Source organism: Malaclemys terrapin, chromosome 3, assembly GCF_027887155.1.
Source record: "Malaclemys terrapin pileata isolate rMalTer1 chromosome 3, rMalTer1.hap1, whole genome shotgun sequence".
NCBI lineage: Eukaryota > Metazoa > Chordata > Testudines > Emydidae > Malaclemys > Malaclemys terrapin.
The window spans coordinates 190,184,343-190,211,868 of NC_071507.1; the positions used below are offsets into that span (position 1 = coordinate 190,184,343).

The following is a 27,526-nucleotide window of genomic DNA, read 5'->3' on the forward strand; positions in this document are numbered from 1 at the left end:
AATGTGAAACACAAAAAACATAAGCTGAAAACCTGCTTAAGATAATTCTAACCACACAGAAAGATAATTTTTTACTTATTTTACAGGGAAAAAATTTTTTTAAAGCTATTGTAATGCTTGTATTTTTTTGCATTGCAAAAACAGTTTGAAATCCTGCTTTCCACTTCCTTTCAATGGTTGCCTAAGCAGAGATTTAATGAAGTTGGAAAATGGATGCCTCAAAGACACAAGTGCTGTGTGGCTAATGTGGTTTTTCTACAGTGGAAATAAAAAAGAAATCACTAACTAAAACAGATATTTTATAGAAATAATAGTCCTTTTCTAGGTGCGTATCAAATCCATGATCATTGCTCTCTGGGCTAGTGGTTCTCGCTTCGATACAATGTGATCTGAAGTACTCACATGCACATTTATTTGCAGAGTTGTGCCAAACTGCTATTGCATTTTTTTGTTTGTTCCGAAATGCCTCTTCAACTCTAGTTTCTGTTTTCCGTACAGTGGAACCATGAGGATTTATTTGCTCTGCTGTTACTGATAAGCCTGCACATAAAAGATAAGCATACCTATTTAAATAATCTGAGCTGCATAAACCAAACACAAAAAGAAGCCTAGAACATAGTATTGCATTAAAAACATAGCAATTAACATATTTAGATAAACATTGCTAAACCAAGATTTAAATGAACAATATTTGCTTTTTAGCAGGCAATAGAATTTATTGGACATAAAATGTTAAAAACTGTCAGATATGATGGCTTAAGGCTTTTCTGCATTTGAAACGCTGCAGCAACACAGTTGTGTAGCACTTCAGTGTAGACACTGCCTACGCCGATGGGAGGGATTCACTCATCAATGTAGGTAATCCATCTCCCTGAGAGGTGGTAACTAGATCAACAGAAGTGCTGTCTACACCCTGTCAGCTTAACTACGTCATTCAGGGATGTGGATTTTTCACACAACTGAGCAATGAAGCTGGGTCAACCTAACTTTTTAGTGTGGACCAGGCCTTAGAAAAATATGGCTCTCTTTGTAAGTCACATGATAAGCAATTTTAACAATTAATTCCATATTTTGGAACACAAACCCTATTCTTTTTTTTAATCCATATTTTCCTGTCCTAGCCCAGATTATCTAAATAAAAGAATAAGATCCAAAAGCAACTTCACGTTGACAGTTTTCTATTTCCACTTATTTTAAATAAACTATTTAAAGTAAATACAAATTTGTATTAGCATTTTATAAAGGATTTCTATTCATGACGCAATGTTCAATAAATTTTCCAGTCTTAGGATTCATTACATTCCCTCAATACATTTGGGGAAAAACTTTCCACATGAACAATTAAGATATTTAAGTAAAAGTTTACATTATTACTGTATTTTATATATATTATATACACACACGCATGCACACTCCCTGTTGCAAAGTGTATTTGTTTCACAGTCTACCTGAATCCTCATATCAATAACAAGTAACAGAAACGATGACTGCTTTTTACTTTTGCAACTAACAGTCAGGTATAGTTGGTTACATTCTGTGATATTAATTAATCCAATATTTTCAGCCATTCTTTCCTTTTTTTTTAATTCATGGCTGTAATTCTGCTGTAGTGAGCCTATTACCACATTGTTTAGGTATGTTTTATAAAAGATCCCATAGACACAGAGTTAAAGCAATATTTATGTAAACATTATGATTTGCTACATACCCACTGCTGTGGCACATGCCTTTTATTACATGGGTACATAGACCAAAGGTCCATCTAGTCTAGTGTCACGTCTCTGCTGACAGTGGCCAGCCCCAGATGCTTCAGAGAAAGGTGCAAGAAACCCCAAAGTTGGCAGCTGTTGGATAATTTGTCCCACATGGGAATCTTCATTTAACATCCAATAGTTAAGAGATTTTCATAAACCCCAAAGCAGTAAGTTTTATATTCCTTTTAAAACTTCTAAAAACTATTTACTGAATTATAACTCTGTATATTCCTATTATGTATATCAATGTCCAATGAATTTGACATGGGGATCACTCTGGTGCAAAACATGCCTTTTGCTATTCCCGTGATAAAAATGCTCAAATTTGGCCGAGTTATAAACTCTTGAAAAATCTTAGTTTGCACATACACAGATGACATTAGTTAGAGTGTGATAAGTAGTTCATGATCATGAAATTAAAGACTATGATAATGCATGTGCAGAAAGGGGCCCTATTAAGGTTGCACAGGCAGCTATTTTTGCTAGCAGCTCAGTCACTTCATTTTTAAGCTCTAGAGAACTCTTGGGTGAATAACTTTCTGGACCTGGCGATGTATTACTTCTTAGTTTATGAATCTGCTCCAAGATTCTCTTACTCTGGCAGCTCAATATCATTGACTCATAGTCTTTAAGGTCAGAAGGAACAATCATGATCATCTAGTCTGACCTCCTGCACATTGCAGGCCACAGAACCTCATCCACCCATTCATGTAAGAGACTGGCTGAGTTACTGAAGCTGATAGTACCTCATCTTTGCTAAAGGGCAGATTTTCTTGGTATAAACTGTCATAGCTCTATTGATTTCAGTTGATCTGTAACAATTTACACCAAGAATCTGCCGCTAGGTATCTCCTTATTGTGAAGACTAATGCAAAGAAAACATTTAGCTTCTTAGTAATGTCCCTATCTTCTCCTTAATTATTTCTTTTAATTCTTGTTGATACAGCAGATGCCTTCACAGGCTTTCCAGATTCTGATATACTTAAAAGAATTTCTTGTTTGATTTTAGATCTTCACTTATTTCCTCTTTGGATTCCATCATAGCCCTCTTAAATTTTTCTTACATATTACCTTCTGGAGTTTAGACTCCTTTTAATGGCTTTAGTTGGGTTACATTTCCAAATTCTGAAGGGTATTTTTTTGGTTCAAATACTCTCTTGAAACTTGATATTTAGGTTTACTTCTTGCATTCCTGCTTCCCTTTTTGTTCAGAGGTACACAGGACTTATGAAACTCTACTACAAAATCCTGCTCTATAAAACACATTATAATAATAATACTGGTCCATTACTAGACAGAAAAGGTAGAATTGTCAATATTAACACAAAAAAGGTGAAGTGTTCAATAAATATTTCTATTCTGTATTTGGGAAAAAGACAGATGTACTTTGGAGCACAGCACTTGATCTCAAAAAGATCTTGACAAACTGGAGAAATGGTCTGAAAAACAGGATGAAATTCCATAAGGACAAATGCAAAGTACTATATTTAGGAATGAAAAATCAGCTGCACAAATACAAAGTGGGAAATGACTGCCTGGGAAGGAGTACTCTTGAAAAGGATCTGGGGTCATAGTGGATCACAAACTAAATATGGGTCAACAATGTAATACAGTTGCAAAAGAAGTTATTGTCATTCTGAGATGTATTAGCAGGAATGTTATAAGCAAGACACGAGAAGTAATTCTTCCACTCTACTCAGCAGTGATAAGGCCTCAACTGGATTACTGTGTCCAGTTCTGGGTACCATACATTTCAAGGAAGATGCGCACAAATTGGAGGAAGTCCAGAGGAGAGCAACAAAAATGGTCTAGAAAACATATCTATGAGGAAAGACTAAAAAAATTGGGTTTGTTTAGTCTGAAGAAAAGAAGACTGAAAGGGGAGACAATAAGAGTCTTAAGTATACAGAAGATTTTTATAAAGAGGAGGGTGATAAAACTATTTTTGTTAACCACTGGGGACAGGACAAGAAGCAACGGGCTTAAATTGCAGTAAGGGTGATTTAGGTTAGACATTAAGAAAACTTCCAGTGATTAACTACCCTTACAGTTAGGAACAAATTACCTATGTAGGTTCTTAAGAACAAGTTAGACAAACACCTGTCTGGGATGGGCTAGATAATACTTAGTCCTGTCTCAGTGCAGGGGTCTGGACTAGATCACCTATCAATGTCCATTCCTGTTCTATATTTCTATGATTCTATATATTCATATTATGATGATGAAATACTTTCCATTCCAACACTAAATCAGGAGGATGTTAAACAGCAGCTACGAAAGTTAAACCTTTTTAAATCAATAGGTCTGGATAACTTGCATCCGAGAGTTTAGAAGAGCTGGCCTAGGGGCTCTCTGGACTGTTAATGTTGATTTTAAATAAGTCTTAGAACATCTGGGAAGATCCAAAAGACTGCAGAAAAGCTACCATTATGCCAATACACTTCTACCTCGATATAACGCTGTCCTCGGGAGCCAAAAAATCCTACCGCTTTATAGGTGAAACCGCGTTATATCGAACTTGCTTTGATCCACCGGAGTGCAAAGCCCCACCCCCCCAGAGTGCTGCTTTACCGCATTATATCCAAATTCGTGTTATATCGGGTCACGTTATATCGGGGTAGAGGTGTATTTAACAAGTGTAAACAGGGCAACCCAGACAACCATAAGCCTGTCTGTCTGACATTGATTCTAGGGAAAATAACATAATAGCTAATACAGGTCTATTAATAAAGAATTAAAGGAGGGTAAGATAATTATGGGTTTGTGAAAAGCATGGGTTTGTGGAAATTAGATCCTGTCAAACTAAGTTGGTATCTTTTTGATTAGGTTACAGATTTGGTAGATAAAGTTAATAGCATTGATGTAATAGACTTCTGTAAGGTATGCAACTTGCCACTGCACAACATACTGATTAAAGAACTAACGCAATACAAAATCAATATGGAACACATGAAATAGATTAAAAACTGGCTAACTGTTAAGTTTCAAAACAAAACTGTAAATGGGGAATCGTCATCGAGCAGGTGTGCTTCTAGTGTGGTTCCAGAAGGATCAGTTCATGGCTCTACGCTATTTACCATTTTTGTCAATGACCTGGAACAAAATCACCACTGATAAGGTTTTCAGAGGACTCAAAATGGGGTAGTGATAAACAACAAAAAAGGACAGGTCACTGATACAGTGTGATCTGGATCAATTGTTAAGCTTGATGTAAGCAAACAATGTGTGTTTCAATACACCAAACAAAGCTATACATCAAGGAAAAAAGAATGTAGGCTTTACTCACAAGATGGACTTTATCCTGGAAAGCTGTGACTCTGAAAAAGGCTTGGGCCCATGGTGAATAATAAGCTGAATATGAGCTCCCAGTGTGATCTCATGGCCAAAAAGGCTAATGCAATCCTTGGATGTACGAACAGGGGAATCAACAAATAGAGCAGAAGCAGAGAGGTTATATTACCTCTGTATTTGGCTCAGGTGCAACTGCTACTGGAATACTTAATGTCCAGTTTTGGTGTCAATTCAAGAAGAATGTTGATAAACTGCAGAGTTCCAAGAAAAGCCACAAGAGTGCTTAAAGGATTGGAAAACATGCATTATAGTGAGACTCAAGGAGCTCAAGCTATGTAGTTTATTAAAGAGAAGGTTATAGAGGTAACTAGATCACATTCCAAGTTCTTAAATGGAGGAAGAGAATTTGGATTTCTGAGGACTCTTCAACCTAGCAGTCAAAGCTATAACAAGTTCCAATAGCTGGACGTTGAAGCTAGACAAATTTAGACTAGAAATAATATGGAAATTTTTAACCGTGTGGGTAATTAGCCATTGACACAACTTATTGCTAGATGTGGTCGATACTCCACCACTGGACATCTTTAAATCAAGATTGGATGGTCATCAAAAAAAATATGCTCTATTCCAACAGGAATTTAGGAAAGTCAGACTAGATGATCACAATAGTGCCTTCTGGCCCTAGAATATATGAAACTATTGTTTTCTTAAGTAGCATCCTTTATTTCCTCTGCTTTTGATTTTAGGGCTATTTTGACTAGCTTATTGATACTACTGAAACCTCCCTTTCTAAAGTTTAGTGTCATTGTGTTAGTTTTTGATATCTTTCCTCCCCCGTAGGATGTTGATTATAGTGTGGTCACTTTGGTCTATGTTGAGAATAGCATCTACTACTATGTGCTCTAGAAGGCTGTTTCAAGAAGCATTCATTTAAAATTTAACGAAATTTCTTCTCGGCTTATTGTGATATTTGAGCAGGTAATATGTGAATAGGTGAAGTCCCATTATTATTATTTTTTTTTTGTTAAACTTTGCTGCCTGTGTGAACTCTCTCAACATTGTGCACTCAGTATTCTTTTCTTGATCCAGAGGTATATTTGTACTCTTGCAGCTTGGGATTTGAATCCATATGTATCCAACTGCAATGCTCTCCGATCAGGATATTTATCCCACTAGATCCTATGGAAACTTTTTAGATACACCACCAACCACGCTTCACCTAATCTGTCCTTTCTGTATAATTTATAGCCAGGTATTACATTATTCCACCATGTTCAGTAATACCTTTTATATCAATGATTTTTTCCTCTGCCAGGCAATTTAGTACACCTGCTTTTGCTTTTAAACTTCTCCAATTTTTATACAAACGTTTATATTTTTTAGTTTTGACTTTATGCCTATTTTTATTTAACTATGTTATCTGATATTTTGCACTACAATAAATATTTCTTTAGATTAAAGTTCCAAAACTTACCTCTTTTTCTTCTCACTTCCTTGATTTCTTCACACATTTTATTAAATTCGGGATCCAGCTCAGCAGCAATTATGGCATGTGCTGTGTCCTTCAAGGTACAAGCTCTGTGTCTAATTATTTTATCTATAAAAAAAAGTTATTATAAGACATTAGTTTTACTTATTTTTACACACATTCTTATATATGTGTGTGTTTTTACTATATTTTAATAATATAGCTATTACAGTAACAATACATACCTTGAAATGGAAGAAAAAAACCCAGCAAATCAAACAAATATAAGAAAAATGAAGACAGACCACAGTCACATTAGCTCTGAAAGCTGGTGCCCCTGTGGAGTACATGTCGCACTTCAGTTTCCCTTTTTTCCCCCCCCTTTTCTTTTTTTTTAAATTAGTAGTTCGCATATGGATCACACGAATTTAAAAACAATTTAACTATTGGGCAATACAGAATTTTTCTAAGGTGGAAAACTGTTGCTTTGAGTTGATCATTGGTAGAGTTTCTCCAACGCCAACAAGTGGGCTTCCACCATCCTAAATAGATTAATTTATATCATAGTAGAAAGTGATGCCTAAAAATTTGTCAAGCTTGGTAGACAAAAGAAGAACCTATGCAACAAAGTGTTAAGTTCTATTTCCCGTGGTTTCCAAGCAGATATGCTATGGGATCACAAAGCCAGCATCACCAGGAACCCTCATCAGAGAATCAGAAGGGGGAAAAGTACCATTGAACAATTAGATGTGGCCTTGACTGCTTCAAGATAGTACAGAGTCCCTGTAATTAGGCCAGAGGATACTGTGGTATTCTCCCATGACATCGTTCACACAGGGCCTGCTGCCACCTCAATGAACTCATCTTCAGCGACAAACAAATCAGGAAGTCAGTTTGCTGAGTGGGTTACTGAAGTGAGTATTACTGGTCTATTTAGTTTAAAACACTTAAAAATTACAAGGGACTATGGAGACCTCAGTCTTATATGAAAAACCTGGAAAAGTCATTTATTCCTGAATCTGCTGTATAAAAAAACCTTCCAGAGTCTAGTGTCAATAGTATTAAGATTTTTAGTAGTCTTCTACATCACCCGCCTACTTCTTTGCTTCAGATTATGGTTGCCTTTTTATTTGTAAAATAAACATCATACTGTAACAGACTCAAGGTTGTGCTTAACTGACTATTATGCTGATGATATTGATATTTGCTTCTTTGGTGGCTTTAACGTTATGAACGTAACTGGCAGAAAGTAAGTCTGCAGAGGATTGCTGTGTATTCAGTTGGACCTGGGGGACATGGCACCAAGGAAACTTCACTGTCCAAATTGGAGCCACAGGTATTAAAAGTGAAAGAATATTTCTCAAGAGATTACTGGTTTCCACTAGTTTCAGATGTAGACAAGACAGTACTCCAACATTAGTTTGCTGGAAAATGAGCAGAGATTGTAATAGGAAAAGCTGCACTAGGGAGAAACAGCATTGTGGGATATGTTTTACTCAGCTAAATGCCCATCACCATTTTCTATCCAGTTATTTCTTTTTTTTTTTTTTTAAGTACAAACTAGATTGCCAATAACCCATCTTGAATTACTTTTTCTGAATGGTATAATTATTTCAACAACAAACATTAAATACTAATGGCTAAATTATATTATTGTGCAATTAACACATTTAATCCAGCTTTGAGAATCACTACAGATAATCATTAGAAGAGCATAAGAGAGCAATTAAGGATACCATTATTTAGAACTTTTAAAGTAGTGATTTTTGTGGCAGAGAGAGAATTTGCTGAGTCAAAAGCCAAAGTAGAGAAAACTCATTAACCTGGTCTCTTAGGCACTATCTGCACTTCTTTGGGAAGTCTCCCACCGTTGCATTATCACCCTTACAGGGACAGCAACAATAAGACTGTTCCTAGTGTTGACAGGACACCTATTTTTTATTTATTTTAATTTATTTTTACCATCATGTCACCTGGGATTAGAGGAAAGTGACAAAAATCTCCTATACCCTGTCTATGCTGGTATTCCCTCCTGCTATCACTATTGGTGCTTCACAGTTGATGAGTAATGGCAGGAGATTTCACCAAGTATAGTAGTGTAGATAGCCTTGACGATATATGATGTGGATAAGATCATCACTGTATAGTAATAAGCTGAGAGTACTAGAAGGGCTGGTAGAATCAGTCAATAGTGGAAACTAACTTCTGCAGATAGGAAATTATTAGTACATTCTAAGTACTATTGCAATATAAACATAAAAATAGTTAACCATTTTCTAGAGAATGAAGCAGGTTGCTGGAGCTTGACCCAAAACAGGGTGTTAGATCTATACTTCTGCATGCCCCTAGAATCACTTCCTACAAAACAGTCCCAAGTGCATGACTTTGGGATGCAAAGGTAACAGAGACTGTATATTAAGGATGTATTCACTTTTTGGTAGGGAAGGAGATACAATTTTACATTGCTTTAACTACCTTTATCATTTTTTAAATTACTCATAGCTGCAGATAGATTTGAAGAGCAAGCCTGGAGGTTTTTGGCAAAGTATGGTTATAAAGTATTTTGCTTTATGCCCTGTTGAGTTCACACAACAGTATGTATGCATTCTTTGTTTTAAGTGGAAAAGAGACTAAAGATGATCTAACAACAGCAGAGATGGTTCCAAAACAAAAAAACAACTTTGGCCCCAGATAAAAGCTCCTCCAAAGTCCAGGGTTTTCAGATCTAGGATTTTGGTTGGGGGCTTATCTCTAAGGCCTGGTCAACACTTGGAAGTTTCACTTTCAGTTTCATAACTATTTTGACTAGGGGTGTGATAGTCTACCACAGTGGTCTCCAAAGTGGGGTGTGCAAGAGGATCCTTGCGCGGCAGGAGGAGCACTTTTTTTTTTTGTTTTTTTTTTTTTTTTGCTTCGTCAGGCAGGAGTCCGAACGGCTTCCCCCCCCGACACACCCTTCGGTGCGGCAGGGGGTACGTACTCAAAAATATTTTCCTGATAGGGGTGCGCTATCAAAAAAGTTTGGAAACCACTGGTCTACCAGAATAGTTATACCAGTAAAAGCCTCAGTGACTATGCAGTTATGCTGTCATAAAGGTGACTTATATTGGCACAGCAAGTCATATATTCCACAGAGACCTGTAACAACTACAGAGAGGATACAAGAAAGGAAGGGTTGTTTACCTCATAGTAACTGTTCTTTGAGATGTTCTAAGCATGTAAATCCTGTGCATGGTGCTCTGGTTCCCCTTGCACAGTTTGAAAGGTCGGTAGTGTCCAACAAGGGTCACACATGTGTCCTTCATGCCCTCATGCTCCCTTCTGAGGGCATACGGGTAAACCAACCCCCCCCCCCAGCACTCAGTTCCTTCACCACCCAGCATCTCAAAGAATCCCTGATCTGCATTGATGTAGGGGTTCTGGGATCCACATACACAGACAGTAATGTGTGCGGTAAATACACTGACATTGCAAACAGGTGGTTACTTCTGACAGGCATTTTGTAAAAAAACTCGAGGTGCAGCTTAGAGGCCAAATGGGAGGACTCTGAACTAATAGTTGTCATCCAGCATCAGAAAGCAGAGAAACTTCCTGTGCAATGGATGTATTGGCACATGAAAATATGTGTGCTGCAAATTGAGGGTACTGAACCAGTACATGTGATTTATAGAGGGTATGGTGGATGCAAGAATCATCAGGTGAAATTTGACACTGGTTATCTAAGTGCTGAGGAGCCTGAGCTCTTGTATGGGTCACCATCTCCTTTCTTCTTTAGTACAAGAAAGGGGAATAAAATCCTCTCTCTGAAGGCTAGCAGTTGAGGCTCTATCACACCCAGTTCCAATAGATAATGTATTTCTTGGTGCATGAGACTCACGAGATTATTTCCTGAAAAGGGATGGGGGAAGGTATGAAATTGGAGGGTATGTCCCTCTTGGATTAACTACAAGACCCAACAGTCTGATGTTATTGCAGTCCAGACATCCACAAAGAGAGGCAGGAACCAAAATAGAGGGAGTGGCAGGAGAGAGGGATACAGATCCACATTGTCCTGTTCAGTATACCCAACCAAAGCATCAAAATTATTGCTTCTGTGACTGAGATGGTTGGATAGTAGATAAGGATGGTTCTCTCTTTTGGAACCTCTCTCTTTTCTGAACTGGCTTGATTGTTTCTGATGGTTAAAAACATGAAGTAGTTGATTGGGATTTCTCCCTAGAAGAGAACTGGGATTGACCATACTTTCTTCTAAAATTTGGGAAGTCAAAGCCCAAAGATCTGACCATGGTCCAACAATCCTGGAAGGAGTGCAATTTTGTGTCTGTCTTTGGACTGAACAAGTCCTTCCCATTAAATGTCAAGTCTTGCACTGTAGTCTGCACTTCCTTAGGGAGTCTTGACACAGACAAACCTGAATTCCTTCACTTGCAAATTCCAATAGCCAGCAATATAGCTCCCATGTCCATAGAGTCTAGAATTGCCTATAATGAGTGGTAGCAATGAACTGACCTTCTGCATAGATCAATTCAAACTCCTTCAGATCTGAAGGTAATTTGTTCAAGAAATCTGCCAAATAATTTGCAATTATGAGCTGAAGAAATGCTGAAGAATAAACTTTTCAGCCAAAAAGATCTAACTTCTTTGGTTGTGTCTCTCTGGAGGTGGATTTGTGTACTGGCTTGGATTTTCCACCACCAGGGATGACTGTGTACAGGATAAAAGGTTAAATTAGTTTAAAAAGAAAAAAATGTTTTCTGTAGGCCATGGCAGTCATGGGAAGGCCTTGCAAGGCAACGGCTTAATTGGAAAATCTGGATATAAAAAGTAACTGATAAGATAGAACAAAAAAAAGGTCCCAAATACCAGGAATAGTGAATAATAAGAAAGGATTTAACAGGCAGTGACACCAAACTGGCCAAACCTGGTTTTTAGCCACGTTAGCAATAGGCAATGATTTCACTTGTTTATTAAAGTGTATAAAAGGGTAACCTCTTAAAGTATTCATTGCTAATACCAGCCTAACCAAGTTAGGACTGACCATTGTGGGTCTAAACCCTTGAGGTTAGCCTGTTTGTAAGTATCTTGATTGAATGTTTATAAATTTGATTTAATTGGAGATTGGTCCTACTTTGAGCAGAGGGTTGGACTAGATGACCTCCTGAGTTCCCTTCCAACCCCGATATTCTAGGATTCTATGATTCTAAATATTTTGTTACTGTTTGGATTAGCAAATTGCTTATTATTTAGGCTTTTTAGGAATGTATACAGCTATTGTATAAATACCATTTGGCCTTTGGATTTAATAAGGAACTTATGGTTAAATTAGTGTAGTGGTAATACCCTGCATAAATAGTCATTCCAACGCTGCATCAGAAGTGAATAGAAATATTCAGATCTCTAAGGGGAGAATTGGTATTTTCATTCACCCTTCTGAGATTGCTGTGATAGATGGTGGGTGATGGCCCATAAATACTCCCCTGGCTGGAGGATTCCCTTATTAATTGGGAGGGCTATTCTGCTCTGTGCAGCTGGTTGCAGGATATGAAATAGCTTGTATGTTTTCTCTTGTACCAGGTCCGAGGAATCTTGCAGAGCCTCTTTCACTCTCTTTAAAAGCTCTTGATTCATCTTAAAATCATCCCCCTTATTGGAGGAATGTAGGAGATCATTGTTTTGTCCAGCGAAGATGATGAGAAATCTTGGCGTGGAGAAGTGTCATCCTGCACTCCTCCATCTTCCTCTTCAGAGATAGGTTGTTGAAACTTCATAGCCACTTGATGTACGGGGGAAGGAACAAGTCCCTGAGGGCTTTTATGACACAATTAAAATGCAGGCTCCTTCAGAGAAGCTGAATGATGGCTTGGGTTTCCTTCAGTGTTGAGGCCAGCCGGACCAGTATGGAATCCATACAGGTAGGGCACATTAGCCCAAGAACCCCAGAGTTATGAACACTAGAGTTACAATCTGATCAGTCAATCATATACCTCATTTGGAACTGGAAGTACACAATCAGGCAGCAGCAGAGACAAAAAAAGGGGAGGGGGTGGAGCTCAAATACAGTACAGAACTGTGTTAAACGTAAACTACTAAAAAATAAATGGAAAACACATTTTTTCTTCTGCATAGTAAAGTTTCAAAGCTGTACTAAATCAATGTTCAGTTGTAAACTTTTGAAAGAACAACCATAATGTTTTGTTCATAGTTACTAACATTTCAGCGTTATGAACAACCTCCATTCCTGAGGTGTTCGTAACTCTGAGGTGCTACTGTACTCCCTTTCTCTTGAAGGAGTCAGTGGAGGTGACCGAGGTTCCAGAAACTGCTCCTTGTTAGGTACCTGAAGATGAAGAGGAGGAAGGTGAAAAATCCTCCAAGAGTGGAGCTGAGCTGAGCTGGAAGGTGCCACTATCCATTATAAAGTAGGTGGCTTTGTATGACCCTGAACTCGGGGACCCAGCAATATCTTCAAATGACAGACACTCTAGGTTGCTCTGGTGGAGACTTTGATCTAGCCAACAAAGGAGAATATTCTAATAAATGAGTCCCAGGTCAGGAGTCACTCTTATGTCAGATGTGTCCCTAAAAGAGATAGCCAAAAACATTCCTCAGATATGTGCGTGAAGGGTGTTGAGCTTGGTACCATAGGTAGTATTCACTCATCAGTGGTTGATAATCTCAGTACCACAGGAGTTGACCTCATAGTCTTAGATGTTCTCTGACCTGGTGCCAAGGAGTCTGAGTACAGTTGCCCCAGTAGCGGAGCTTTGGCACATGTCGGGGTATGATGTAGCTTTGATACCAAGTGACCTCATGCCAAAGATTACTTTAGGGACATCTTTAAATGCAAAGCCAGTGTGAAGACTGAAGTCTCCAGTGCTGCATTTATTCTCAGTGCCAATTTGCCTGATGCCACCTTAAGTGGATTCCTCTGTATCTGTAATTCTACCTTCCTGTTGCATGGAACCAAGGAATGGGACAGAGACTTAGAAGTGGTTCTGAAAGAATGTTTTTTACTTCCTTTGGCAGCAGGGGTGTCTGACCTCTTCACCTGCTAAGTTTCCGAGCTCTTGTGACAGGAAAGATGCTTCGGGGGGGGGGGGGGGGGGGGGGGAGAGAGTGGGGCGCGGAATGGGAAGACGACACAGAGCTCAGAGTTACCTGCCTCATCTCTGAGGCACTTTCAGGCTGGGTCTGTTTCAGGCTGGGTCTTCAGCATAAACACTAAAAATCCTTGCAGCTGTGGCATGTCAAAGTCCAACTGTAATCTCACAGATTTCGCCATTAGAAAGAGTCTTAGTATGTACTCAAGATTTTTGAGTGCAGTTCCTCAAGACCCAGCAAATTGCACACTTTGAAGGAATCTCTCTCACCTAAACAAAACACACAAGCATTGTATCTATCCATGACGGGATTTATCTTCCTACATGATGGACATAACTTGAAGCCTCGCGAATGATGTTCCTGCATAAAAGCCTTTGACAGTAATGTAACAGTTCATGGGCTAACTAACAGCACTAACCTAAACTATTTTTTTCCCAATGTGCTAACAGAATTCTAAATAACTATCCTAAATAATAAAAGTAAAATATTCACAAAGAAAACAAACACCAACAGCTCTCTCTACTAAGGAGGACACTAAATTGTTCCAACTCTCAGAAGGGGGGCTATTAGAAGACATTGAGTAGCGAGCAGGGACACAATGCCCTTTATGTCCGCGGAAGGGAGTGTGGAGGTGTGAAGGGTGCATGTGCAACCCCTGGTGGGCTCTCCTCATAAAAATATCTGACTCCTGTCCAGAAGGCATGTGTGCACCATGAGTGGGATCCACATGCACAGGAACTCATAGAAAAACTATCCGTTTGGAATTCCTACCCAAAACTGGAAATAACATGAAATAGTTAAATCTGCTTCTGAACTATTAAACCAGCAAGTGTTCCCATTTAACTACTGGGGAGAAATAACATGGGAAGTCCCTATACTGTCTCAAGAAAAGAAAAATATCAGCTATACAGCTCTATTTTATATGAAGTATAGTGTGACCAGCAACCTTCTAAGGGAATGCTCTGACTAGAGGAGTTAGCTCTTGGAACAGACAATGACCTATAGCAATTAATGAACAACAAGTTCTTGAACAAACAGTGAGGTATCTCACAAAAGGGAAAACCTCTGAAATAACGCTAATGGGTGTTATGTAACCTTAGGAGTGCTTGGTATGGAGCACTAATCTTAAATGGAAAGTTGTCACCCAAGGAAAATGAATGGATAAAAACAGCATCAACCAAGATGTAAAAGCAGCCTGTCTCCCTACCCAAGGAAAATGAATGGATAAAAACAGCATCAAGCAAGATGTAAAAGCAGCCTGTCTCCCTATAGTAGAGGGATGCAGTTATTGCCTCAGTTTCCCTCTTGGTTTCCTTCTGGTCTGTAGTTTTCAAGCAGTTCTGGTGAGTTGAAGTGACTTGGCTCGCCAATTAGGTCATAAATACTGTCCCCTTCCTCAGAACTAAAAAGTCAACAAAACAGTCTTCCACCCTACCTCATGTTGGACCATAGCCATTCCCCCAGGCATGATTATTTCAGCTCTTTGCCAGACACAACAGTCCCTTCAGCCCTGATGTCAAAGGGTTCGGAGAAGGGGGCATTCCTCCTGCCCTTGCTGGAATCCACAGCGTAGGCCCCCACATACATCAACTCCAGCCTCAGTCCACACTGCAGTATCCAGCCAAAGCCTCGTCCTCTCACACTTCATACACACCCTTCCTGCAAGGGGGTGGGGGGGGTTAATTCTGCCTCTAATCCCCTCCGAGGCCCTTTCCCTCAACCTCCTCTAACTGTTTTCCAGGTCTCCTGCCTGGTCACAGTTGAAAGTTTCATCCCAGGTACTGCTTCAACCTTGGACTCTCCCAGGATTGCACTATATTCAGTCCTGAACTCAGTCATAAGGGTCACTTAATCATCTGAATCCCCATACTACAATTCCCAGGACCTCTGCAGATTACATTTCCCAATACTGAAGCACTGAGCCTCCAGTGACACTTGGGCTGGTGTTGCCTGGTTTTGAAGGGGCCAACACATTCTGTTAAACTCATTTCATTCCCTAGGAATAGTTGCAGTGTAAGTGCATTAAATCTGACCCTACAGTATCAGATTTTTGCCATTAGGAACAACTCCTACATATTAACAGGGTTATGCAAATATGCAAGTCTCCATAGTCCCAAACACTGCAAGCTGTACATGGAAATTCAAGGAAACTACTTCAGCTCAAAATCTAACTGGCCTAAGAAGTAAGTGCACAATTGATGCATATAAGATTTGTATCCTAGGTTCCAATTTTTCCAAAGAACAGCACTGAATGATAAATTTCAATCGAACCAGCTAGACAGAATCTTCATCAGTAACAAAGATCTTGGAGAAATGCCTTATATTTGAATAGCAGCACCTACTGGTTTGCAATTTGCATTTGTAAGGAGGAGGTCGAATAAATTTTCCTGCCCAGGAAATCCAACTTCTTTATCCTTGGGAGTGGACTTGTACCTCCCTTGACGTGACCTGTCATTGGCTACTGTCATGACAAGCAAGTTAAGGGCAGGATGCAAATAAAAACACTTGAATCCCTACATAAATACATAATGATTGTCCATATGCTTTCTCATAGATGTCAAAGATGTTGGGGTGTTCCACAATGCAGCAGGTTCCAACAGTGCATTGTTAACAGAGCTACTCTTCCTAGGTTCTAGGACTTAAAAATATCCACTAACTTGTGCATGTTTTCCTGCACCAATTCGGCCTGTATATCTATGGCCAATGCCAATCATCTAAGGATGTCCTCCTGTGCCTGAAAGTGTTCAGCCCTGGAGAGGAAGCATCTGTTACCATGGTGTCATCTGGTGATGAGGAAGATAAAGGAAGAGGTGTCACTGGCCTCTCTGGATGCAGTACCAGACCTTGCACCTGTTCTGAGGTAGTGTCCTCCACCTGAATCTGCAATGTAGGTGGCTGGGGAGGTGATGCCATGGGTGGGTTGGGTGCTCTTGCCCGGAAGTGGGTTGAAGGTCAGGACCTTAAGAAATAAGGAACATCCTATGGATACCCAGGCCACTGTGGATAGGGATAAGGCATCAGTGGCCAGTAGGCATTGGGCCAAGAGCCTGTCTCTGCTGCGGGAAGAGTCATGGATGAGAAAGGGGTCAGGATGAGAAAGGGGTTCTCAACTGTCTTTTAGACTGGGAGGGAGGACCTCAAGCTTGACTACGATGAATTCGCAAAATCATCCACAGGTAATGGGGGAGCAACCCCTGGCAGAGCAAGACAGAGTCCAGCCTCATCAGAGTTCCAATGTGCTGGTTGCATCAGCCCCAAGGCTGACAGAGAAGTTGGTGCCCTGAAGGACTGGCAAGGGCAATGCATTCTCATTTGGTACCAATGCCAAAAAAGGCACAGACACTGGTGTCGGTACTGATCCAGTAATGACACAGTCTGCACCATGACGACTATTGGTGCCACAGATGACTGCTGTGCTAACGAATCCCTCAGCACCGGTACCAGCGCCAGCCTCAATTATGTACTCAATATGATATGCACTGCTGAGGGCAGTGTTGGCAGCTGAGATACCTGTGGAGTTAACCTACTGATGGCTGATGAAGTCGCAGCACCTGAATATTCCCAGACAAGTGGAGAATGAGGATCCAAAAGGCAACGCACATCTGACATTGCCTGATATGTCAAAGGACTGGATAGCACTGGTGCCAATGTCACTGGTACCAGACTCAGCAGACATCCCATGGACAGAGCCAGAGTCGACGGTACAGCCCCAAACTAATGTTGCCTTGGTACTGGAGAGCAGGTAGAAGGGCCAGTTCCATCACGTGTACCTGAAGAGTCATGGTGCCAGCCTGCACTGATTCTGGCAGAGGAGGACTCTCTCCAAGTTCTGGAGTGGCTATGGTCTGTTTTATTGGTCATTTTCTCCGAGGCCCAAGGGAGGTGAATGATCCCTCTTCCTCCTAGAGGAGGCCTCAGAGTCTGACAGAGGAACATCGTCTTGTTATGGTTATGATGTTGGCTGAGGAGGCAATACTGTGCCTGGTGCCAACCAGGACTCATGGCATGCTGCATCAGGTGCTGCTTGAGATTCAAAGTCCCTTGACACCTGCATTCTTAAACGATTTGCAAATAGAGTACCTTTCCTTAATGTTCCCCTCTCTAAACACTACACATGAGGATCACTATTAGGAACAGCCACCCCACACGCCAGACAGAGCTTAAATCCTGGTGAAGGCATTCCACCTGAAAAAACACAGCTACTCAACCTAACTTTTCTAACTAAGGCACTACTAGATAACTGAGTATTATGACTATTTACAACAAAATTTCAGAAGAATGAAACACAAAATCAGAGTGAAGAAACACCTCACAAACTCCAGCTCAAGCTGAGGGCAGTGAGAAGGAATGGGGGGTGGGGAGAGAAAGAGGGTCAGAGCAGCAGTATCCTTAATAGTCATGTGAGGGGCCATAAAGAAAAGGTGCAAGCACCGGCCCTATGGCTACTGCTAGGCAAACTTTTCTGGCTTTGATGCACTGGACACATGCATACCTGAGTGGAACATATTTGCAACCACTCAAAGAACTATTTCTTGTTTTGTCTCATGGTATTTAATGAAAACCTTTTAATTCACTGTCTTCATTTGATGATAGGATCAGTTTTCCATTCTTCACACTATACTAACAAATGCTTTAAAGGGGCATTTTCTTTTTCATTTTAAAACCTGACTTGAGCTTTCGGAAGCTGTCAGATCAAATGCTTATTTAGCAACATCCATCTTCCCAATGCACAATAATGCATTCTTTACAACAAATACAGAGGATGACATTTCCCATATCTGTAGGTGGACAGCCTTCACACTAATGTCCTCTTGTAGTTTTGTTTTAATTGGAAACAGCCACATGAAAAACTGCCACTTAAATACATTTGCAAGACAATTCTTCCCTAATCAACTAAAACCGACCTCTTTGTTTGGGATTAGTTCTGCTCCTTTCCCCACCCCCAGGGGTGAGTTCTTAATTTAGTGGATGAATTTGGTCCTCATGAAAGTGACGATCACAGCTGGAGGCAAATGCTTAGCATGGCAAGGTGCTATGCAGGATTCTCCATATAGCTCTGCCAAATTATGTGATGGTTTTATTATGTGGACAGATGTCCCCTGAAGACCAAGAAGCAACTACCAAATTCATTTTCACTTCGGACCTACTCAGTATTGGAACCCGATTTACCAGAAGTGAATGTTAAGTGAATGTTAAGTGCTTTAGCCCTACTTTGCTTACTAGTCCCTGCACACTCACTGAACTACATAGCTCCTAGAATTTTTCACTTAAATTCTAACTGTCCACTTAAGAGTCTCTCAGAATATTAAAAACACAGACCTTCAGGGAAAAATTACTTGTTTAGCTAATTTATAACACAGTATGAAGTTTGCTTTGATGCCTGAATAATCATACACATGATTAAACAACTATTTTTCAAATTTAGGTAGACCAAAACTATTTCCTTACCTCCAGGGTCTTTGTCTGGATTATATTCCAATGCATTGCTACAGATGAGATCAATATCTGTTAGGAAATCCTTGGCAGTCAAATAGTTGTGTTTATCAATTTTGGTTATTACTGTTGACAGGTCCATTGGTTCTTTGATAACTTCAAGATAATCTGAAACCTACAATCAAACAGCATACTGAAGTGACACAGGGCCTTATGCATTTCATCGGCACACTTTCCCACGTTACACACATATTTATGGAGCATACTTAGTACTAATTAAGAAATGTGCCAGTTCAACATTTTGAGCATTCTCATTTTCAACACATCTTTAATTCAAACATTTTAAACACAGAAATTGAAATTATAGTGCTGGTGTTAGACTGCTAAAGTTATAGTTCCTTCAGAGAATCAATGATACGTCTAATTTTCAGAGCAAACTAAATTGGTGCTGCAATTAAAGCCTCTTTGATATTATTATTGTCCTGAACATGAAAAATAGTTGCCCTACCCCCACACAAAGCAGAACTGTGAAACTGTTTCTCCATTCTGTAGGTAAACCTTGTTAGTTTAAGTAGTCAAATCATTAATCTTTAAAAATAATTTTCTGCAAAACATTTGCAATAATAATATGTATGAACACCAAATCTAATTTCGCCACCATGGGCTTTCTCAGAAGAAGGCCTCTTGTCTGTGGAGTTCACTGCCTTCTATGGTGCACCTCATCATGGGTTCAGCAGCCCTCCAGGCAGAGTGAAAGGTATTTAACTGAATTAACTGTATGACGGGGGGTTAACTCTTGGCAAGAGAAGATACCAACAGAGCTCTACTAACTGTAGCTCACTGAGATATGCATGTATTTATTATTTATTCTTTATTTCGATTAAAACAAAGTATGATTCTGCATGAGTGCTTCAACGTAATTAAGATTACAATCAATTTAAAATGTAGGTAGGCCTCAGTGTTTGTGTAGTCCTGAATATTTTAAAATCACCCATATATTAAGGTGATGGTTGCCAAAAAAAGGAAATACATTTAGATCAAACTGTAATGGCTCCAGAGGAATAATTTTTGATTAACTAGGTAAACATGCATTTTTAGAAGTTCCAACAAAAAATATATCACAACATAAATCTTAGATTAAGATCATACTTCAATGTCATATACAATACCTATCTACTGGCTAAATGCTTAAACATATATTTAAAGTGCATTTTCTATTCTGAACAGGCAGTAAAAATGGCATCCCCAAATGTAAACTGTCCAGTTTGCAAGTAGAATGATATTTTTCTAAACAGAGGCCCCTGTTAACTCATCCTGGGATCTAAAAGTCAACCTGTATTTTTTCAAGTGTATCACCACCAGTAATAGAATCTTCATGTGAAACTGCAAATTTATATAGCAGATTAGTTAAATAAGAAAAGGAGGTCTTCTCGTTAAGGCACTAGGGACTGGGACTTGAGAGATCTGGGATTAATTCCTAGCACTGTCACAGATTTTGTATAACCCTTTGGCAAATCACTAAATCTCATCTGTGTCAATTCCCCATCTATAAAATGAAGATGATAATATTCCTTCTGCATAGTTGAAGAGAATAGTTCATAGTTCTTTAACAAACAAGTTAAGTTACAAATAATGTTCAAATACTGAATCTGGCTTGAAGCTGGTGGAGGACTGGATGGGGCCTCACATAAATGCCTGTTAACTCTGCATGTAATTTAAAGTGCAGTTCTTCTCTAAAAAATTACACTAAAAATGACATTGCAGGGTCCCATTTTAATTGTCTCTCAATGACTTACAGAATGAATGTTCAGATTGGAAGTAGAAGAGTGTGTTTTTTCTTACTGCCATCCCTACAAAGTTAGTCTTCTATCTGAAAGCCAAGCTAGGCTCTCTCCTTTTCACACACCAGCACATTAATAGACTTGAAGGCCAAATGATGCCCTCAGTTATAACTGCAACCCCACTATCTTCCAATTATGTCCTTCAACAGTAAGAGCTAATTTTTGTTAATTAAAGAAAGCAAATACAATTCCAAATACATCCTGGTAGCAGATTTGATGAATAAGGTGCTACCGTTTTTATAATGCTGATTTTCAGAGTGGAAAAGCACTTTAAACTGACTAGTATAGGCTAGAGTAATGAAAGTTTCTCTGCTGAACCAGTAGTGTGTCCAAGAATATGCTTCTGATCACTCACACTGTGGTACAGAAGGTTCTGACTAAGCCACCAGTTGATTACTGATGGGCAGAATTGGCTAGGTCATGGATAGCAAGGATATCTGGGATATTAATCTATCCATGCCCTTTTTAATTAATAGTATTTTTTTTCTAATAGGTTCAACTTCATTTTTTGCACGTTACTGAAACAAGACCTCTTCAATATCCACCGGTTTGCTGAAGATGTTAAAGCGTTTGTCTGTGGCCAGCCTCTTGGTAACATCCCTGAGAAACAACCGCAGTTCTCTCAATGTGTTCTCCTCCTGGTCCTCCATTCGTTGCTTTTCTGTTTCTGAGAGCTGGCGGGGAGGAGACGGTAATGCAAGAGGAAGAACTTCCAGAGCACAAAGAGCTAGGGAAGAAAGCAGGAAAAAGTCAGAAAGTAGTATTAGTAAGAGGGAATTGTAGGATTACGCCTTTCTGGACTTTCACAATGCATTTAATCAAGGGGGGGGGGGGGGGGATTTCCCATTTTCCTTCCGACTTTTCAACCTTCACCATTTAACCACCTTCCCATCTCACTCAGTATAATAGAAACAAGCGAGTTCTGCACATTGATAAACTGGCAGTTAGGGTCATTAACAACTGAATTTCCCAAAACCATTTAAAAAGAAAAACATTTTACAGTACAAAACTTTATTCAAACAGATTCTCACACTCCCGTGGCTTTATTGTAAAGTAGCTTACCAGCCTGTTTCCTTTTGGGAGGGGGCATTGATGCCTGATTAAGAATTAACTCCTGGAAAAATCTCAATCTGTCTTCTTCACTTGGTCTTTGAATATAAAAAACCTCTTCATACTGGATTCTAAAGATACACTTCACCTGCCAGAAAACAATGTCATGAAAAGTCAAAGGATTCAACTTGTTCTTGAACTATTTGATCAATGTATATTTTAAATACAGAGGATCAACTTTTCAAAAGACACAAACTGGCCGTACCTGAGAAGTTACCGAACCATTTCCAAAGAAGCACAACGTCCAAGGAAAAAACGGTTACCTACCTTTTCCTAACTGTTGTTCTTCGAGATGTGTTGTTCACATCCATTACACCTTAGGTGTGCGCGCGCTGCGTGCACGGACGTCGGAAACTTTTTCCCGCAGCGGCTCCCATCGGGCCAGCAGGGGTCCCCGCCCTCCGCCAGAGTGGCGCTCCACTCTAGAATATATATATATACACACCTGCCGACCCGACCCTCCCTCGGTTCCTTCTTGCCGGTGACTCCAACAGAGGGGAAGGAGGGTGGGAAGTGTAATGGACGTGAAAAACACATCTCGAAGAACTACAGTTACGAAAAGGTAGGCCGGCCTTTCATTCTGTCCGCAATCGCAATGAACAGTTGTGTCGACTTACGAAATGGCCTGGCCCATTCCAGATAGAACGCCAGGGCCCTACGGACATCGAGGGTATGCAGGCTGCGGTGGCTCGGGTCCGTATGGGGTTTGGGGAAGAACGCTGGTAAACAAATGTCCTGCCCCATATGAAATTGCAAGACCACTTTAGGGAGGAATTTGGGGTGCGGTCTCAGCTGCACCTTGTCCTTAAAAAAAAAAAAAAAAAAAAACCTGTATATGGAGGTTCCGAAGTGAGGGCTCTCAACTCCGACACCCTCCTAGCTGATGTAATGGCCACCAGAAACGCTACCTTCCATGAGAGGTGCATGAGAGAGCAAGAGGCTGGGATTCAAAGGGTGGTCCCATGAGCTTAGTTAAGACCAGGTTAAGGTTCCATGTAGGGACCGGCGGGCGTGAGTAGGGGAACACCCTTTCTAGACCCTTGAGAAATCTGACTACTGTGGGGTTGGAAAATACCGAATGCCCCAACTCTCCCGGGTGGAACGCCGATATGGCGGCCAGATGCACTTTAATTGAGGAGGGGGCAAGCCCTTGATGTTTGAGGTGCAACAAGTAGTCCAGTATTGATGGGATGGAGGCCTGCAGAGGCTGTATGTGATTAGGCTCGCACCAGTGGAAGAACCTCTTCCATTTGGCAAGGTAAGTCGCTCTTGTGGTGGGCTTCCTACTATCAAGGAGAATTTGTTGGGCTTGGTGGGAGCACCTATTCTCCATAGCATTTAGCCACAGAGATTCCACGCCGTGAGATGTAGTGACGGTAGGTTCGAGTGGAGTAGGCGACCCTGGTCCTGTGTGATGAGGTCTCGGTGCAGGGGTAGGGCAATCGGGGTGGTCAATGACCGTTCCAGCAGGGTCGTAAACCAACGCTGGCACGGCCACGCCGGTGCGATGAGGATAATCACCGCTTTGTCCCTGTGGGTCTTGAGCAGGACCCTGTGGATGAGCGGGAAGGCATACTTCAGGCTCCCGCCCCACTGAATCACGAAGGCACTGCCAATGAGCCCGGGCTGAGGTTCTGGAATGAACAAAACCGAGGGCATTGGCTGTTGTCCTTGGTGGCGAAGAGATCCACCTGGGGAAAACCTCACCTCCGGAAGCTTGAATGCAGGACGTCCTTTCTTAACGTCCATTCGTGCATGTGATACGACCTGCTGAGGCAGTCTGCTAACCTGTTTTGAACCCCCGGAAGATATGTTGCCATCAATTGGACTAAGTGGGCTATACAGAAGTCCCATAGGAGGAGCGCCTCGTGACAGAGGGGAGAGGAGCGGGCCCCGCCCTGCTTGTTTATGTAGAACATGGCGGTAGTGTTGTCTGTCAGAACAGTCATGCTGTGGCCTTCTATGGCAGCGTGAAAGGTCTGGCAGGTGAGGCGAACCGCCCTTAACTCCTTCACATTGATGTGGAGCAACTTTTCCTCCCTGGACCATAAGCCCTGCGTTCGTAGGTCCCTTAAGTGTGCCCCCCAGCCCAGGTCTGACGCATCTGTTACTAACGTCAGGGTGGGCTGTGGTGTAGTGAAGGGGACCCCTTCGCAAACTTGCTGTTGATCGAGCCACCAGTGGAGGGAGTTCGAAACCCGAACTGGGATTGTCACTACAAGGTCCAAGGGGTCTCTGCTGGAGCGATACGTTTGGGCTAGCCACAGCTGTAACAGTCTGAGTCTCAGGCGGGATGTTTGACTACCTGTGTGCAAGCCGCCATGTGCCCCAGGAGTTACATACAGCACCTGGCTGTGGTTGTGGGAAATTGTTGAATGGAGATTACAGCTCTTTGAATGGCCAGGAACCTGGGAACTGGAAGACTTGCTCGTGCCTCCACCGAGTCTAGGACTGCTCCTATGAAGTCTAGTCTTGGTGTGGGGATCAGTGAGGACTTGGGCACATTGACCAAGAGACCGAGCTTGTGGAACACATGTAACGCCAGTGTCACATGGGAGCAAACCTCGTACTCTGACCTGCTTGCGAGGATCCAGTCGTCCAAGTATGAGTATACCCGCATCTTTCTTTTTCGAAGAAAGGCTGCCACCATGGACATGCATTTCGTGAACACTCGAGGGGCCGTTGCCAGGCCGAAGGGCAAGACCGTAAATTGGAAATGGTGAAACGCAAGAACCGCCAGTGAGCAGGGCGGATGGCGATGTGAAAGTACGCATCTTTCATATCGAGGGCAGCGTACCAATCCCCTGGATCCAGGGATGGGATAATAGCGCCAAGAATTTGTTTAGTTTGCGAAGGTCCAAAATGGGGCAGATACCCCCTTTTGCTTTGGGGATAAGGAAATATCTGGAGTAGAACCCTTTCCCTCTTAGGTCTGGAGGGACTTCTTCCACCGCCCCTGCCCTGAGGAGGACCTGCACCTCCTGCATAAGGAGTTGCTCGTGACAGAGGTCCCTGAAGAGGGACAGGGAGGAGAGGTAGGGAGGAGGCGAGGAGAACTGAAAAGTGTATCCCACATCCACCGTGTGAAGGACCCAACGGTCCGATGTTATATGGGACCAAGCACAGTAGAAATGGGACAAACGGTCCCTGAAATATATGGGAGGATCCAGTGTGAGGGTCAGTACACGGTCATCGATCGCAACTTCAAAATCCTTGTTTGTTGCCAGGTTGCAGCTTGCCCTGGCCTTGGTTTTGGTTAGGCGTGTTGTTTCGCCTGTTGTCTCTGCCCCCTTCTGCGGTACGGTTCCTGCCTGGGGCGAGGGTGGTACTGCCTCTGCTGCGGCGGTTGGGGCTTAAAGGGCTTCCTCTGTGTCGCTGGAGTGTGCATTCCCGACAACTTGAGGGTCGCTCGGGAGTCTTTGAGGCTATGCAGCCTGGCATCCGTTTGGTCTGAGAACAAGCCTGACCCTTCGAACGGGAGGTCTTGTAAGGTGTTTTGCACCTCTGGTGAAAGGCCTGAAGCCTGTAACCACGCTGAGCACCTCATCACCACCTCTGACGCGATTGTCCTGGCAGCTGCGTCCGCAGAGTCAAGGGAGGCCTGCAGAGAGGTTTTGGCCACCGCCTTCCCTTTGTCCATGATGACTGCAAACTCGGATTGCGAGCCCTGAGGCAAGTCCTTAAACTTGGAGACTGATGCCCAAGAATTGAAATTGTGCCTGTTCAGGATCGCTTGCTGATTAGCGATCCTTAATTGGAGGCCCCCGGACGAGTACACCTTTCTACCAAACAAGTCCAAGCACTTTGCCTCCTTGGCCTTGGGGGCCGGGGCTTGTTGGCCATGTCGCTCTCATTTGTTGACCGCGGATATGACCAGCGAACAAGGTGTCAGGTGACAAAAGAGACAGTTGAACCCTTTGGAGGGGGTGAAGTACTTCCTCCCTATGCCCTTTGGAGTTGGTGCACTGGAGGCCGGTGTTTGCCATACTGTCTTATAATTAGACTATCATTTTTATGAGTGGGTGTGCAATTCTGGAGGAGCCTTTAGGGCTTAGGATGTCTACCATGGGATCCTCCTGCTCTACCATCTCCTCCACCTGTAAACCCAAATTGAGGGCTACTCGGCGGAGTAGTTCCTGGTGCGCCCGATGGTCAGTCGGGGGAGGGCCTGATACTGCCGTGCCCGCCATGGCTTCATCTGGCGAGGAAGAAAAAGTTAGAGCCTTTTGTGCTTCCTCCTCTAGCCCTTGCTGCATCTCCTCACCGGCTGGGAGCTCCTCTGGAGTCTGTCCAGCTGAGCGGGCCTGAGACGGTACCAGGCTCGGTGCCGTGTCGGCTCTCTCTTGCTCCGGTGGTCTGGAGACCATGGTCTCCTTGTGAGAGGAGAGGCGCCCCTGCGGGGAGTGGGACCGGTGTCCTGAGAGGCCGGATCTCGAGGCCCTGGATGGGGGGCCTTGGTGCTGGTGGTAGGCCCATGGAGTCCAGAATGGCCACTGTCCTGGCGTGCCCCACTGTGGGTGCCAAGGGGCTTGGTGCTGCTGGCTGGTGCCCTGTGGGTATATCTGCTGGAATGGCCCGAGTGACTCAAACCACGGACGGTGACCTTGAGGGTCACGGCGGTGCCGTGGAATGGTGCCGGTCCGGGACCGGAGAGCGGCGCTTTCTTGACTGGGACCGGGATTGGGAATGGTGCCTTTTCGACCCGGACCGGTGCCCTTGGGACCGGGAACGACTGCTAGTGGTCGGTCTCGGGGATCGCGTGACTGAAAAGTCCCGGTGCCTGTTCGGATAAGGAGCCGGGGAACGCTGGACCGGTGCCGGGCGTTTGCTAGGGCAAGACGCCTGTGAAGCTCTCTGTGCCGAGGGTAGCCGGGAGTCCACCGAGGCAGAGCTCGACCGGGACCGGCGCCGTGAACGGTGCCGAGATGGTGACTTTGATGGGCGCACCATTGCCGGTTTGCCTCTGGATGGTAGTCTCGGTGTCAGCCCCGGATGCTTGTCTTTGGCCTGGAGGGGGCTCTCCACGAACAATTCGATGAGGTCCCTTGCTGCCTCAAACGTGTCCGGCGTGGAGGGCTGTTCCAAAAGCTCCTCCTGCCCTTCCTCCTCACTCGAGGCGCTTATCCCGGGGCTCGACGGGCCTTTCGGCGCCGGAGCCACTGGCACCGGGATCTGTCCTGGGGCAGCAATGCCCTTTAGCGCACTCGAGTCCTTCACAGGCGCTACCTTTTTATGTGGGGAGCGCCCTCGGGCCTTGGGTTGGCCCTTTTGATTTGGTCGGCGAAGACGACCGGTGCCGGGGGCGGTCCTGTTGTTTTGGTGCTGTAGGCTTAGGGGGCCCCACCGGTGCAGGATCACGAACTGATGCCGGGGCACTCCGCACCGAGGCTGACGGTGCCACGGTCGGATGAGTTGAAGTGGAGGGCTGTAATGCAGCCTCCATGAGTAGCTGTTTAAGCCAAAAGTCTCTCTTTTTCTTAGTTCTGGGCTTGAAAGCCTTACAGATCTTGCAGCGCTCTTTCTGGTGC

General features: G+C 42.6%; 1 protein-coding gene across 2 annotated transcripts in view; it reads right to left on the reverse strand.

Annotated features, from left to right (window-relative positions):
- The window catches only part of ATAD2B (ATPase family AAA domain containing 2B), a 162,672-nt gene that overhangs the window by 43,940 nt on the left and 91,206 nt on the right, over nucleotides 1-27,526 (reverse strand). Inside the window, exons 20-24 of one of the 2 annotated variants that reach the window (XM_054023138.1) lie at nucleotides 21,951-22,086; nucleotides 21,434-21,615; nucleotides 19,063-19,222; nucleotides 6,520-6,642; nucleotides 403-540 (exon numbers count right to left, since the gene is read on the reverse strand). In XM_054023138.1, the coding sequence (XP_053879113.1) occupies nucleotides 403-540; nucleotides 6,520-6,642; nucleotides 19,063-19,222; nucleotides 21,434-21,615; nucleotides 21,951-22,086 (739 nt within the window). Of the gene's footprint in view, nucleotides 1-402; nucleotides 541-6,519; nucleotides 6,643-19,062; nucleotides 19,223-21,418; nucleotides 21,616-21,950; nucleotides 22,087-27,526 lie in introns of both variants that reach the window. The other variant, XM_054023137.1, reaches the window with a different exon arrangement.